Here is a 16,693-nt window from a genome sequence, read left to right as displayed (position 1 = left end):
CTGGTTATCAGAGTTGAGGTGGTGAGAATGTTCCCACCGGGCAATTTCAGAGGCAGTGAATGGACTTCCGTCGATGTTGGACAGGGTGGAGCAAGCAGGCAGGGCTGTATATATGCTAGCAATGCTGACGCTTAGGGTTTTAGGAAGCATTTAGCATTTTAAGATGTCATTCTGGTTAGAACAGGATTACAGATATGCAATAAAGACAGCTTCAGACAAAAAAAAGACCTCTAGGTGGGTCATAGTGTTGGATAAAAATACGTAGGCTTGGGAGAGAAGAGTATAGAAAGTTGGAAAAGAGGTAAATTGTTAAAAAAAAAAATAAAACAAAGTCTTTAAAGAGACAGAGTGCAGATAGTCATAGATAAAAGAAATCATAAAGATGGAAAATACAAAGAGAGTCTGGATTATGTGTATTATTGAGCTTTCTTTGAATTCTTTGACTGTGAAAGAGCTAAATACAGAGAAACATTTTATTGTATGGGCTGCTAACCTACAGCAACCTATCTTCATTCCAAAATTTGGGTCTAAGGATTTGTTGCTTTGGAAAAGAGGTTCTGCTTTTGATTCTGCAGAAAATGAGAACCAGACTAATGTGGTTTGATGGACCAAGACCACATGAAGCATTGCTTTGAACACTCCCAAAAAAACATTTCACCCAACAAAAAGCAGGAAGCAGTTTGGAGAGAACTATGCTCAAATTTCCAAATATTGTTTTTAAATGTTTCTTTACATTTAAAGGGAGATATGTTATAGAGATTTGTATTGGTATGGATCTTGGTTTATTGGTACAAACTTAAGGTCAATTTGTTATACTGTGTATTTGTTATTTCTGGTCTTAATTAAGGCATTGTGTTTGTCTAGCTCATTCAAAAATGTAATGTATAATTAAGAAATATAGGTTAATAGATAATCATCTATAATAGTCAAGCTTATAATGATGTTAGTTAGGTTTTCTAGATATATAAAGATATATTTCAGTTAGATAATCTTCAAATCATGAAAAACTACAGAATACGGCATTTAAAATGTTTTAAAGAATTTAGGACTTTTCATGACAGTGAGACACATCTGTTCCTGGCAGCACCAATCTACTTCAAGAGTATGATGGGTATTGAAGAGGCTCCTCGTGGAGTTTGTTAGCCATTTGGGCAAGAAGCTGCTCTTGCCTGGACTGATTGATGGTACGCTGTGTGAACTGAACATGCAGGACCCACAGAGAGAGAAATGACTGCTGAACTTGCCTAAAAGTGAGACGATCCTTTGGGGTTCCTGATTCAAGAAATAGTCTGTCAGACATTCTGCAGGATACAGAAGACCTGTCTTTGAAATTTCCTGCTTCATGGAAAAATCTGCCAGATACTATGGGCCTGTAGGCTGAAGACGGATGCCCCAATGGTACAGAAAAACTTTGGGTGATTGTCCAGGCAGCAAGATGTCTCTGTCAATTCTAGAGTTTTGGAAGTTGCTTACAATGCACTTCCTGTTTACGTAGGTAATATTATATCCTTCTGGAGTCTTTGATGGAGTTGAAGAATAGTTACAGTAATTCTCAGTTATGATAAGATAAGGTACATAGAAATATTATAATTGTAATTCTTGCTTGATACCTGTTTTGTTATATGTAATTTTTCTATGTTAAAGCTTTCCTTTTTAGTTAAACAATAGAAGCAGGTGGATCTCTGAGTTCAAGGCCAGGTTACTCTACAGAGCAAGTTCTTGGTTAGCCAGTACTACACAGAGAAACTCAACAAACAAACAAACGAATAATTGAGGAACAAGGAAACACTTAAGAATTTTTTATGATGAGAAAATTTGCATGGAATTAAAATTTTATATTACAAATAACAACAGTTTAATTTCATAATGGGTCATTCAGGAGATTAAACAATTCCACCATGAAGGAAAAACAAGAACATTTAGTGCCCTTTCACTTCAACAGCATACAGGGAACTCTAAGGAGATATGGAAAATTGACTTCTGTTACTAACAGAAATAACTGTCAGAATTATATGTAATATTTGTAAAATAGCACAGTGTGAGAAGACAGGACAGAGCCTAATACTTCTGGGTCACGGAGATGACCCAGTGGGTAAAAGTGCTTTCTGGACAAGCCCAAAGGCCTCAGTACTATCTCTAAAATTTACAGTGGAAGGCAAAAATAAGCTGTCTCCTAATGTATCCCCACCTACCTTCCTACACACACAATTTCAATATAATTTAAATATGAGAGGTCTTACTACACTCTGTATTCAAGGAAACAATACCTCTTTTAATTCTACTTTAAAAAGAGAGCTTTAGTGGTCAGGTAGAAATTAATACTCTAGAACTCAACATAATCGACAAAGCTGTAAATAAAGTTTAGGGAGAAAAGCAGAATGACAGCAGTCAATAGCATAGTATGTAAAAGGACTTTTTTCCTCTATCACTGATGACAAGTTTACAAGTTGAATCATAGAAGAAACAGACCAAGAAATATAAATTTGAGAGGTAGAAGAAAGATAGTGGGGTACCTTCAACAGGAAATAAAATTCTATCATTCTACATCACTAAGACATTCACTCAGAAAATAATTTAAAATTAATAGGTGAATTAGATCTATATAGAATCAATATAAATATCTTATTTTCATAAAACTATACAAGTAGGAATGGCAAAAAAAGCACCATTCAAAATAAACTACTTCACACATGATGAAACTAGCCTTTTCTTTTGATTTTTGTATCCATAGAATCAAAAGAAGGGCTTTTCAAAGTGTCAAATACAAAGGACATTAATTTTATGAATACAACTGAGTGTATATAGTTAGATATACATACATAATACATAACAAAAAGGGATTATTATTAATGGAAGGCTATATTTTATAACCATACTTTTCTCAAAAGCTGGATTAAAAGTTTTACCTTTCAATTTCTTTGTCTTGAGTGTTTGAATGTACTAATTTTTCACAGTCATTTTTGTCAGTCAAGGCTTTCTGTTCATATGCTTTTAGTTTTTCTTTCAACCTTAAAATCTAGCAGAGAAAACATTAATTAAAATACAAATCAAATTATTTGTCTCCATCATACATGGCTGCAGCAAAAGCTCAGTTATAAATAAAATTTTGGATAGTAAGGAATAAAGCATCCCTTAAGGGAAGAAATACAGCTAATGACTGTATCACTGAGAACAGGGTACATACCTCTGCTTTCTGTACATTACAGATCTTTACATACTGAGATATGTGACTGTCGACATTAAGAACATTGCTCTTCAACTGCCAAAAGATAGAAACTATGATTATAATCACATAGCTAAACACAGCATAATGTGGCATTGTATCTCATTAATTTGGTTCAACTAATTTTGTCTTTTTGACATGTTTAATTATGATCATAATTTACAATTTGTGACAAGAGAATATGGTTCACATGTATATGAAATTATAAACAAATTGATTTACTAAAAAAATACCCTCAAGTACTTATGCACAATATAAAATTGCCCATTTCCTTTGTTCTTTTAAGAAATTCAGAATTCTGTTTTATGCTTGAGTTCATACTAGATTTTTACTCTTTTTCATATTTTCTACAACAGTATGACCCCCTCCACATTTATAGATGAGTGGGGAAAAAATTAAAAAATTAAACATAGTTTTTATTATAGAAATTTCTTATTTAAGAAAGTTAAAAATCAAGTACTTAAACTGCTTCAAGATTTGGCCCACACAGTGGTAATGTGGAGTATAAAAAACAAAGCTAGAATACTCCACAATCGGTTGGAGTAAAAACATAAAAAATGTGTGAAAATCTTTGTACACTCATATAGTTTAGCCTTTTATATAAATAGTATATGGACATTTCTCAAAGGGTGTCACACTGCTCATCTTCAGACACTTAAAGAGGAAAGAGAGTAGTCAAGGGGACAGCATATCAATTTAACTGAGATCTCTTAATCCAAATCTCTGTAGTTTTAAAGTAGGTATGTTTCACTTGTGTGTTTTTTAAACACAAAATTCAGGCAAAGAACATTTCCCTAAATAGTCTATGTTAGACTCCTTGATTTAACACAATGTTATATATGTGAAAATTCATTTGCAAAGAATGTTATAAACCAAGGTATGTATTATTAGTAGGTGCTCAGATAAATTGCAATATTTTCCATAAATATTTATTACATTAAATAAAAAATAAATCTAAACATATCAAATTCATGGCTAATTACTCTGTGGTGCTATCCAAACACTACTTGCCATGATGGGAAGACTAACGAAAGGCACCAGACTACCCTAGCACCCACTAGAACGAATAACAACATCTACTGCATAAGTAATCAAGACAGAAAAAGTGTGACTAAGTTAAAGTTCAGCAACTAGGAAGGACACTTCTAACTCATATTGTCAAAAATCATTAACAAAAACGACCATAATTAAGACTTTAATTAGAGTTATAAGAATAACATATATCCAATATTCTCACAACAAGACAAAGTAAATGCACTTACAGAAGATTTAATGTCTTTTGCACGGTTAGCATACTTAAGAGTGTTATAAGTGTCGTCGTAGAATAAAGAGGAAGGACTAATAGCAGCTATCATTATAGTTTGGCAGTTTCCTCCAAGAGAATCCTTCAATAAGCGAGTAAGCTTACTATTTCTGTAAGGAATATGCTGATTCCTTCTCTGAAAGAACAAAACAAGAATTCTTATATCCTTTTCCACATAGAAATGAAAAGTGACAATTATTTCACTAGAGGAATTTAAGCAATGTCCAATGATAACACTGGTGTTTGATGAATGCAAACAAATCTTGATTACCTAGTGACTATTATGAAAGTCCTAACTAGCTGACAGGAGACTTAGTAGGTAAAGAAAGGTAGCTGACATGGAAAAAGAGAGACTCACTCTGTCCTCTGACCTCAACATCATACACATTCGTACACACAATAAATAAATAAAACTCCATCTGAAATTGACATCTCTAAGAACAAATCTCACAACAAAACAATGATCAAGAATGATTTTTCAGCTAAAGGTGACATTTTAAAGATATTTCAATAGATGACAGGTGGCAATAGTGCCTCTAATACCACTTTCTTGGTACATAGCTTGGATGGCAAAACAAGATTATATTTCCAAAACAAAGCAAAACACCCCAAGGAAACAACTAAAACAAACAAACAAACCCCCCAAAACCAAAAACTTACAAGGAAACTAGGCATGAGATACATATTTAAGATGTGCATCACCTTTTTTCTTTGAAATAAGCATTGTTTCCTGTTTATTAGCCACTTATAAAGGTATTATAACACAGAAGAGCAACAACATTTTCAGCTAAAGGTGACATTTTAAAGATATTTCAATAGATGACAGGTGGCAATAGTGCCTCTAATACCACTTTCTTGGTACATAGCTTGGATGGCAAAACAAGATTATATTTCCAAAACAAAGCAAAACACCCCAAGGAAACAACTAAAACAAACAAACAAACCCCCCAAAACCAAAAACTTACAAGGAAACTAGGCATGAGATACATATTTAAGATGTGCATCACCTTTTTTCTTTGAAATAAGCATTGTTTCCTGTAAAGGTATTATAACACAGAAGAGCAACAACACAAAAGAATGCATCCTCTAAAAATCTAAGTGATTGTTCCCACCAATGGTTGTAGATCAGACAATCTTTCTAAAATTGATAGGGCATCATGTTAGCATTGTTTATTCAATATACTAGGGACTGACGACTCTAACATTTTTGCATACATACACTCATAGGATAGTTTCTTAGAGGTTGAATTGCTTGGTCAGATCACAATTGCTAATTTTTTAAAATTAATTAAACTCACTGATTTATTTTACATTCTGACTGTACTCTCTCCTTCCTCCTCTCCTCCCATTCCCTTCAAACCTCTACACACCCCCAATCCACTCCTCCTGTTTCTGTGCAGAAAGAGGCAAGCCTCCCATGAGTATCAACAGGGCATGGCATATCAAGTTGAAGTAGGATTAAGAAATATGCATCATCTTATCAACTCTTCTATGAATCTAAATCTACATGGATACAAGAGTCGTTTATAAACCAGTTTGATTAATTTTTTTATTGATTTTTATTGAGCTATACATTTTTCTCTGCTCCTGTTCCTGCCTCTCCTCTCCCCACTTCAACCCTCCCCCAAGGTCCCCATGCTCCCATTTTACTCTTTTTCTACTTCCCATGTAGATTAGATCTATGTTAAGTCTCTCTTAGTGTACTCATTGTTGTCTAAGTTCTTTGCAGTTGTGATTTGTAGGCTGGTTTTCTTTGCTTTATGTTTAAAAACCATTTATGAGTGAGTACATATATTTGTCTTTCTGTGTCTGGGTTACCTCACTCAGAATGTTTTATAGCTCCATCCATTTTCCTGCAAAATTCGAGAAAATTAGGAACAACCTTCCTCAAGACCTAGTAATACCACTTTTGGATATATATCCAAAAAATGCTCAATCGTGCCACAAGGACATGTGCTCAACTATGTTCATAGCAGCATTGTTTGTCACAGCCAGAACCTGGAAATAACCTAAATGCCCCTTGACCAAAGAATGGATAAGGAAAATGTGGTACATTTACACAATGGAGTACTACACAGCAGGAAAAAATAACAACATCTTGAATTTTGCAGGAAAATCGATTAATTTTTAAAAAGAGATTTAACCAGAAAATAAATGTAATCAAACCTCTGACTTCCACAAGGGTATAAAGAGACCACATGTTCACACATACTAAACACACACAAATAAATGCAATAAAATATTTCATTAAATTAAATACTTAAGTTTATTAAAATATATATTTCATTAAAAAGATATATTAAAAATACAGTTCTCATTTTAACAGAACAAATTTGATATCCGGTCTTAAAAGACAACCAGAGGCAGTTGTACTTCCCTTGCACATGCGAGGTATTGTGTTCAGTCCCATAAAGTACCACAAAATGCTCTCTCTCACTCAAAACAACAAACATAAAATGACACTGACACTCACGTAGCACCATTAGATAGCTCAGAGTCACTTATGCTTAAGATCTAATTCACCACATGTTGTAGAAACTATTTTTTGAAACATTTACCAAGTAAACATATAGTACCTACCTTTGTATTTGCTAAGGCATTGATGACATTCCCAAGGGCTAAAAGTGATTTATTAATATTTGTCCCTTCTACAAATCGTGTCCCTTTAGCACCAGAAGTGCTGGCCCGCTCAGATCCTGCCAGGTCAATGAGTGACATTTTGGCTACACAGACATTTTGATTGATGCTTGCTGTTTTGTCCTGTTGTCGCAAATAAATCTTAAATTATAGAACAGGGAAAAAATAAGGGTAAAATTTATTAAAATTAAAAGAAATGTTTCATTAAAAAACATACATATGAAGAAAAAGTCATTCTTCTTTTAAAAGCCATCACAACAATGTATTATCTGTCTGATAATTATAGTACCAGAATTACTGAAGTCGAGAAAAATATGAAAATAAAGACTTGTATATATGAGTTTTGATACTAAAGGCTGCCCTAAGGGCCCATTTGTTAACTGTCTTATCCGCCTTAATATCACTAGATGAAAACCTAATAGGTCTATATGTAGTACAGGTTACTTGTGGGGAAGGGTGTGTGCATGTGGTGTGTGTGTGTGTGTGTTTGGTTATGGTGGATAGATCACTTGATTCTGAGTTTCAGAACAACCTGGGCATATGATATTTCCCTTACACTTCACAAAAAGCAAAGAGGGCAGCAAGTTGTAGGTTTTTGGATCAAAGTGGCATTTCCTTTAAGGAAATAACAGAAGGCTAGCTTTTCTTTATTTCTATTAATTTTCACATCCAGAATATAAGGTAAGCAACACCCCATTCAATTATGTTTTGCTTCACCATAGGTTCCAAAGATATAAGACCAGTTGACAGAAGACTGAATCTTTCAGCCCTATGAGTGAAAATAACTGTCCATTTATAATTTGATCAATTCAAGTATGTCAGCAGCTCAGGAAGGTATATTCCACTCAACTTCTTTTATTAGACTAGTGGTCATGGGCTACAAGCTTACTAGTCAAGGATGACCTTGAACTTCAGAATCTTTTCTTTCCGAAACACCAGAATTATAGGTTTGAGCCAATGTACCCAGTTTAACTGGTGCTGAAGATTTAAAATTTGGACTTCATGTATGGTAGGTATGCTACCTCCCTTATATAACCATCTTCAGTTGCTTTGTACACTTCAACTGAAACAAGACAGGTGAAAGAGATGAAGACATAGGAAAGATATAATGCATTCTAGCAAAAGCTCATTGTCATAAACATTTCTCTGAAGATTTGATAAAGAAAATATTAGTGGAAGAGGAAAGATCAGAGAAACTACTGAATGGAAACTATCTGAATGGCTTGACATAAACATTTTCGATTGTAACAGTTACTTCTTGAGAAGATAAATTTCACAGGCCAGTAAGAGGGTAAAAGTTACCTGCTGCCAAGCTTGATTAGTGTGGGAGGTCCTTCTGTCTATCCTATGTGTTGCTTTTATTGGTTAATGAATAAAGAAACTGCTTTGGACCTATAGCAAGGCAAAACTTAGGTAGGTAGGGAAAGCTAGGCTGAATGCTAGGAGAAAGAAGGGCAGTGTCTGGAGTCAGGAGCCTTGGAGCCGCTGCCAGAGTCAGAGATGCCGAAACTTTGCCGGTAAGCCACTGCCACGTGGCAATACAGAGATTAATAGAAATGGGTTAAATTAATATGTAAGAGTTAGCCAATAAGAAGCTAGTGCTAATGGGCCAAGCTGTGATTTAAATAATACAGTTTCTGTGTGATTATTTCAGGGTTTAAGGTGGGGGGGGGCGGGAACCAACAAGCATCCTCCCTCCAACACTTGTTGACTGAGTTAGATTCACGGACCCAACTATGGTGGAAAGAATATTGATTCCCCATAGAACTTTGTCTTCCACACATATACCATGGCACACCTATAACTAAGTACATACATAAGAAACAAAAACAAACAACACATAATCTACAGTAAAACTTTACATAAATAATCTGGATATAAAAAGCACCAAAAACTACAAACAATAATGAATACTAATATCTGCAACTTTGGATCTTTGTGGACACTTTCTCCAATGCAGTACTGAATCATTTTTAAGGAATGCAGTTCCCATTTCCACTTTAATATTCTTTATTTTCAAGAAATTCTGCACGTCACAAAAATGTGTTGTGAAGCATGTCATCTCAATTCTAAATATTTTTGATGCTGAAGCATGTTCAAGAACAAAGTGTGCTGGGAAAAGCATCTTAGTACTTACTGTATGGAATATATTATTTGTGCTAATAGTGGGCAAGATGTCACAGTGCCAATAATCTCAGAGACTCAGGAGTCTGGGGTAAAATGAACTGAAGTCAGGGCTGGCCACTACTACTTAAGTGACGTCAAAGTCAGCCTGGTCAACTTAATGAGATTATGTCTTAAAACAAAGTATAATTGTAAACAAAAGCTGCAAATTAAAGAAGTGCTGAGGAACAGAGCTACCCATAGAAGAGATTTTGCTGCAACATATGAAAATTATTCATAAAGTTGGCTTTATTTTAAATTCCAACTTAAGAGTAATAGTCTAAAGGCCCGGTACCTGGAAAACAGCATGAGAACGAGAAGATGAGGCATTTATGTCAGTGGGATGCTGTGTCCTGTTTTTGTTTCCATTGTCCAGTAGCTGTAATATTTCCTCTGAGGATTTGGGCTAGGAGTTCAAATAGCAAAAAAATATTTAGTAATCTATCTTTAAATTTTCAACTAACTTTTATTTAAGTGCTAAAGACTCAAATGCTAGGCCCCATGAATATGAGGAAAATGTTCAACTACTGAGCTAAATACCAGACCCTTAGTAAACTTACTCAACAATAGTTTTAAAAGTTAAATATATAATTTTCTTCTTTAATAAATATTGACTCTGTATCATCTCTTTGTACTTGGTGCTATATAAGAATAAGAGGTAAAATCTAGTCTCTGAGATAAAAATACAAACATATTTAACAGAATAATAAATTTTCAGCCAGATTTTTAGCAGGAAAAATACCCATCAATTATTTCGTAAGAAGATGATACAAGAATAGTCAATAAAATTCAGTAAAATGAGGCTATCCTCAGTTCTGATATCAATTCTGCAAGCACCTCTGTGACCTTGGGAAAAAAAAATCACTCAGGGTTTTAGATTCCTTATAATTTCACTTTAGTCTTTAAGTTCATTAGTTGTTTGTTTGTTTGTTTGTTTTTCCAAACACAGTCGAGTCAAAGTGGTAGAAATGGAAACCTGCAGATCTGCTACTCTACCAGAAAGAAAAGACATTCATAAGCATACCTGGTGTAAAGTGAGACCTTGAACAATGACTCCTTTTTGGGCATCTTCCCGGACATGAAGTGGTCCCGAATTTGTCAAGAGGTCACGAATCTGTTCATTATATACCTTAAAATAAAAATAACCAAAATACAGTGGTGTCTAACTAACTGATTATCTCACATGAACATTGTTGACTGATGATGTACAAACCCACACTTTGATCATGTCAGTTTACAACTGAATATTAAAACTGGTGCTATTATATTCTCACCCACTAATTCCTGATTTGACAACTCTGACAAAATAAAGATAAGCCAGCTTTCTCACCGCTGCAAATTATACCAACTTTAGAGACTAAATGTTAAACAAAAACCCAGTCAGAAACAGGTGTATTTATGTCACTTACTCCTTCAATTTCAGTCTAACATACAATTAGTATTAGTCTCCCTCATCTGAACTGTGTATATAAGACCTAAGATGCTGAGTGCTTTGCCCATGGTTATAAAATTAACAACAGAATAAGGATTGGAGCTTGGCTATTCTTTATGGCCTACATTTAGCACACACCTTAATTTTATAACTTCAGGATCATGTAAAAGAGATTTGTACAAATAATAATTAGAAATAATATGCTGACTTCATTTTACGAATCTAGTAAAGGTACAACATTTAGCGTTTGCAAACAAAATGATAACAGCACTTCTGAAAAAATTTAAGGAAAATCAGAAAACCAGACCTTTAAAAAAACATTTTTTTTTTTCTTGGCTGGTGATAAAGTTTTTGGTAGAGCATTCTGCATTATTAAGATGCATGACATTCCAGATACGATCGTAAGCATAAAAAAAGAAAATGCACATAGACTCCTACAATGTGACATAGTAGGTGTGTATGCACTGCCATTTCTTTCCATGTTTTAGTAGTTCACATGTTTTTTTTCTTTTTCTGGTACGTCTTTATATTCAATAATAACATCATTTTAAAAATGTAATAAATTTGTTGAAGTTAGCAGACACTTTCTTTTAGATCTTATTTGTCTAATGTATACCAATTACTCTTGCCTGTTTCAACCCACCATGTAGAATGTATATTCTCAATGAAAGCCAGTTCCCCTGAGAATTTCTTTTTTAAAGACTTAGTTATTTTATTGCTTTTTGTGTTAAGTGTTTTACTTGCATGTATGTCTATGTGCCACATGGATGCTGGGAATAAAACCGTGGCCCATTGTAAGAAACAAATGCTCTTAACTACCTAGTCAACTCTCTAGCCCTTACCTGTTGATTCTAACAAGCTATAACCAAGGAGTGAAGGTATAGACAGATCTATTTCTAGAATGTAACAGAGATAATCTTAGACCACGGTCTTAATAAGAAATTAAGATCTAATAAAAAAAAATCTATGGATGAACCAGAAGAAAATGACCTAAAAATAACTTCAAGAGAATGTTTAAAATTCTGAAAGAAGAAATGAGAAATTCCCTTAAAGAAGTGGAGGAAAATACAAACAAACAAACAAAAAAATGGAAGATAACAGCAAATCACTCCAAGAAAACCAAGGAAAAGAAATCAAACATATAACTATCCAGGACTTGAAAACTGAAATAGAAACAATAAAGAGAACACAAGCCAAAGGGATTATAGTAACAGAAATCATGAGAAAAAGATCAGGAACCACAAACGCAAGCATTAACAACAGAATACAAGAAATGGAAGAGAGAATGTCAAGAGCTGAAGATACAGTAGAGGAAATAGACTCATCGGTTAAAGAAAACATTCAATCTAACAAAAGCTTAACCCAAATCCATGAAATATGGGACACGATGAAAAGGCCAAATCTCAGGATAATAGGTATAGAAGAAGGAGAAGTTCAACTCAAAGGCAGAGAAAATTTAACAAAATTATAGACGAAAACTTGCCTTACCTAAAGAAAGATATGCCATGAAGATACAAGAAGCCTACAGAACACCAAATAGATTGGATCCCCAAAAAAGTCCTCTCCACCACATAATAATCAAAACACTAAACATACAGAGTAAAGAAAGAATATTAAGAGCTGCAAAGGAAAAAGGCCAAATAACATATAAAGGAAGACCTATCAAAATTACACCTGACTTCTCAGTGGAGACAATGAAAGCCAGAAGATCATGGTCAAACATTATGCAGACATTAAGAGACCATGGATGCCAGCCCAGACTACTATACCCAGCAAAACTGTCAATCACCATAGAAGGACAAAAAAGATATTCCATACAAATCTAGATTTCACCAATACCTAGCCACAAACCCAGCCCTACACAAAATACTAGAAGGAAAACTCCAACCCAGGGAAGATGGCTACACCAACAAAAACATAGACAACTGATGACCTCATAACAGTAAATCCCAAAGAAGAAAAAAATGCACAAAATAACATCACCAACGATGAAAACTAAATTAACAGGAGATAGCAACCACTGGTCATTAATATCCCTTAATGTAAATGGACCCAACTCACCTATAAAAAGGCACAGGCTACCAGACTGGATATGAAAACAGAATCCATTCTTCTTCTGCATACAAGAAACACATCTCAACCTCAAAGACAGACATCGTCTCAGAGTAAAGGGTTGGGAAAAAAATATACCAATCAAATGTACCTAAGAAACAAGCGGGTGTGGCTATCCTAATATCTAACAAAACAGACTTCAAGCTAAAATCAGTCAAAAGAGGCAAAGAAAGTCGTTTCATATTAGTCATAGGAAAAAATCCATCAAGAAGAAATTTCAATACTGAACATTTAAGCCCCAAATACAAGGGCATGCTCATATGTCAAAGAAACACTTTTAAAGCTTAAATCATATATTAAACTCCACGCTCTAATAGTGGGAGACTTCAACACTCCCCCCTCACCAATGGACAGGTCAGACAGAAAATGAAAAAAGAAATAAGAGAACTAAGAGATGACTCAAATGGACTTAGCAGACATCTATAGAATATTCCATACAAACAGAAAAGAACATACTTTCTTCTCAGCAGCTCACGGAACCTTCTCAAAAATTGACCACATACTGGGTAACAAAACAAACCTTAACAAATACAAAAAAATTGGAATAACCCAATGTACCTTATCAGATCACCATGGTTTAAAACTAGAAGTAAACAGCAATACTATTTCCAGAAAACACACAAACACAAGGAAATTAAACAATGCTCACCTGAATCAATAGGTCAAGAAAGAAATAAAAGGGGAAATTAAAGACTTCCTAAATAAAATTCAAAGAAAATGACCACACAACATATCCAAATTTATGGGACACAAGGAAAGCAGTGTTAAGAGGCAAGTTCATAGCACTAAATGCCCACATAAAGAAGCTGGAAAAAAATCCCACACTAGTAAATTAACAGAACGTTTGAAAACTTTAGAACAAAAAGAAGCAACTCAGCTAAGAGAACTAGACAGCAGGAAATAATCAAATTAAGAGCTGAAATCAAAGAAATAGAAACAAAGACAATAATACAAAGAATCAATGAGACAAAGAGTTGTTTTTTTGAGAAAATCAACAATAAACAAACCTTTATCCAAACTAACCAAAAGGTAGAGAGAGAGAATATCGAAATTAACAAAATCAGAAATGAAAAGGGGGGACATAACAACAGACACAGAGGAAATACAGAGGATCATCAGGTTTTATTTTGAAAACCTGTACTCCACAAAATTGGAAAACATAAAGTAAACGGACAACTTTCTGGATAAATATCACTTACCAAATTAAATCAAGACCAGATAAGCAAATTAAACAGACCTATAACTGCTGAAGAAATAGAAACAGTCATCAAAAGTCTCCCAACCAAAAAAAGCCCAGGCCCAGATGGTTTCAGCTTAGAATTCTACAAGACTTTTAAAGAAGAATACCAATACTCCTTGAATTATTCCACACAATAGAAACAGAAGGAACATTGTCAAACTCGTTTTATGAGGCTACAATTACCCTGATACCCAAACCACAGAAAGACATTACTAAGAAAGAGAATTACAGACCAATCTCACTCATGAACACTGATGCAAAAATACTAAAGAAAATGCTGGCAAAACGAATTCAAGAACACATCAGAACCATCAGCCACCATGATCAAGTCAGCTTCAGCCCACAGATGCAGGGGTGGTTCAACATATGAAAATCTTGGGAGGAGTTATGGGATATGAAATAAAGTATGTATTGTATGAAGTCCTATTTTTTTGTTTGTTTGTTTTTTGGTTTTTCGAGACAGGGTTTCTCTGTGGCTTTGGAGCCTGTCCCGGAACTAGCTCTGTAGACCAGGCTGGCCACGAACTCACAGAGATCCGCCTGCCTCTGCCTCCCAAGTGGTGGGATTAAAGGCGTGCGCCACCATTGCCCGGCGAAGTCCTATTTTTTTAAAAAAGCACCACACACATTGAAGTTCATGTGTAAAGTCAGCACTCCTAAGGGAGACAGGAAGCAGGGTCTGAAGCCTGAAAGCCAGATAGCTTGGTGTAGTGTGGAAGAAATAAGAGACCCCCTACTTCAACAAGGTGCTAAGACAGAACCAACTCAAAAAAAAAAAAAAAAAGAAAAGAATCAATTCCTAAAAGACATCTTCACATCCATACCTGTATTCACATCACATAAAAATTTAAAAAGTTCCCATCCCTCAAATCACAGAAAATACCTACAGTCTACTGACTATTAAATAACCCACGAGTCTATGAGATTGCAAAAGGGAAAAGTATCCTTACAGTAAATGCTAAGGAATAAACAGAAGAAATGTTGGTGTCTAAAAATCACCATTTTCTATAATATATTCAAATATGAATCATCAGCAAGCCTGAAAATTCCCTAACAAAATTTATAAAAGTTAATATAATAATAGGAGCAATCAGGTATGCAAGGGAACTGATACAAGTAGGAAGCACTCAGTACCACTTCTGTGGTGTATCTGCCAGATAATAAACCAAGTCTAATAGAAACAAAAACAAACTGAGGGGCTTATGGCAGTATCATAAAGTACAAAGGAAACAAAAACTGCTCATAAATGAAAGCCAAAGGCATACAAATGAATGTAATTTATGATCTGAAATACTTTCTGGAAAAGGTATTAATAATATAATTATCAAAATTGCATTAAGGTTCATAGATTAGACAATGATAATCACTGTTAATTTCTTGATTTTGATAAACATTCCATGATTGTGGTTTAAAAATTACCTGGTTCAATAAATTTATACCTTAAACAGTACCAAATAATAAATGCACACACAACAGAGAGTATAACTGCAGGTGTAAAATTTTAACATATAGGGTCTCTCAGTGAAGGTTTTCTGGAAGTTCTTTCTACATACTATTTTTGGAATGTCTCTATACTTTGAAATTAAAATTAGAGTAAGATCATGAAAAACATGCATGATTAGGAATTTTAATGACTGAAAACATTCACATGAAGATCCTGTATAAAATAATTTGAATGGACCATTGCAATTGAGTAACTGAGTTTTCTCAGACAATGATTAATATTGAGGTTAGTGTCAACTTACCTCTAAATAAGAAACAGCAGTACTACACACTTTTTCTTCTTTAATCTCATCCATGGATTTGAAAAGGTCTAACATTGTTAGGTACATCACTCCAGGCTCATCAGCTGATCCTAGCATTGTATGAGTCTTCCCAGCTCCAGTGGCACCATATGCAAGTACTGAGGTTTCAATGAAAGGGGAGAGATCAACACTCACTGTTCCTATATAGTAATACTAAATGCAGGCTAGTGCTAGCTCTAACTGATATCCTGAACAGTAACTAACTTAGATCCAATAGGTATCACCTGTTTCTACTTAGCACTAATGTTATTGTGTGCTTCCCACACTGTGACAGGCAGAAGCACCTGCTCACTTATTTGCCATCAGAATATGATATCTATCCATATCCCTCTATGGTAGCATGACCATACTGCCTCCACCAAGGCAGACTGTGCTTTAGCAAATAACATGGAGCAAAGCAGGCATAAGTTTGTTGAAATGAACGAATTTCATAAAGGTGATTTATAAAATTGTTCTTTAAATATTGTTTTAGGAAAATTACTCATTTGCACAATTCTATTCATTACCATCAAGAAGGCATGCATTTCTTCAAATGTAAAAGAAATTCACTGAGTTACAAATGCAAACACTCAATACCATATTCAGTCATTAGATTCTCATGTATTAATAACTGATAAAATAGTTTTTGGAATGAATTAAGCTGGTGTTTCACTTTAGCTTATGAAAGAAGTTTTAAGACAGCTAATTAGTATAAAGCCAGAGAGAAACCAAAGAAATGGTATTGACAGAGATCTTTTTTTTTTAAAGATAAGGAGGGAGGAATCTTCAAAACATTTGG

The 16,693-nt window shown here is 34.4% G+C and overlaps 1 protein-coding gene across 3 annotated transcripts in view; it reads right to left on the bottom strand.

Moving 5' to 3' along the window:
- Kif18a (kinesin family member 18A) overlaps positions 1–16,693 on the bottom strand; it is a 65,140-nt gene that overhangs the window by 42,958 nt on the left and 5,489 nt on the right. For all 3 annotated transcript variants that reach the window (XM_041679047.1, XM_041679050.1, XM_041679049.1), the window contains exons 3-9: positions 15,856–16,013; positions 10,351–10,455; positions 9,622–9,732; positions 7,107–7,304; positions 4,486–4,662; positions 3,185–3,259; positions 2,907–3,016 (exon numbers count right to left, since the gene is read on the bottom strand). In XM_041679047.1, the coding sequence (XP_041534981.1) occupies positions 2,907–3,016; positions 3,185–3,259; positions 4,486–4,662; positions 7,107–7,304; positions 9,622–9,732; positions 10,351–10,455; positions 15,856–16,013 (934 nt within the window). The remainder of the gene's footprint in view (positions 1–2,906; positions 3,017–3,184; positions 3,260–4,485; positions 4,663–7,106; positions 7,305–9,621; positions 9,733–10,350; positions 10,456–15,855; positions 16,014–16,693) is intronic.

The sequence above is a fragment of the Microtus oregoni genome, unplaced genomic scaffold (assembly GCF_018167655.1).
Source record: "Microtus oregoni isolate MIOR12 unplaced genomic scaffold, Mior012 000031F_ref0000149, whole genome shotgun sequence".
NCBI lineage: Eukaryota > Metazoa > Chordata > Mammalia > Rodentia > Cricetidae > Microtus > Microtus oregoni.
The sequence above is the reverse complement of the archived record's forward strand: the minus strand, read 5'-3'. Positions and strand labels throughout refer to the sequence as shown.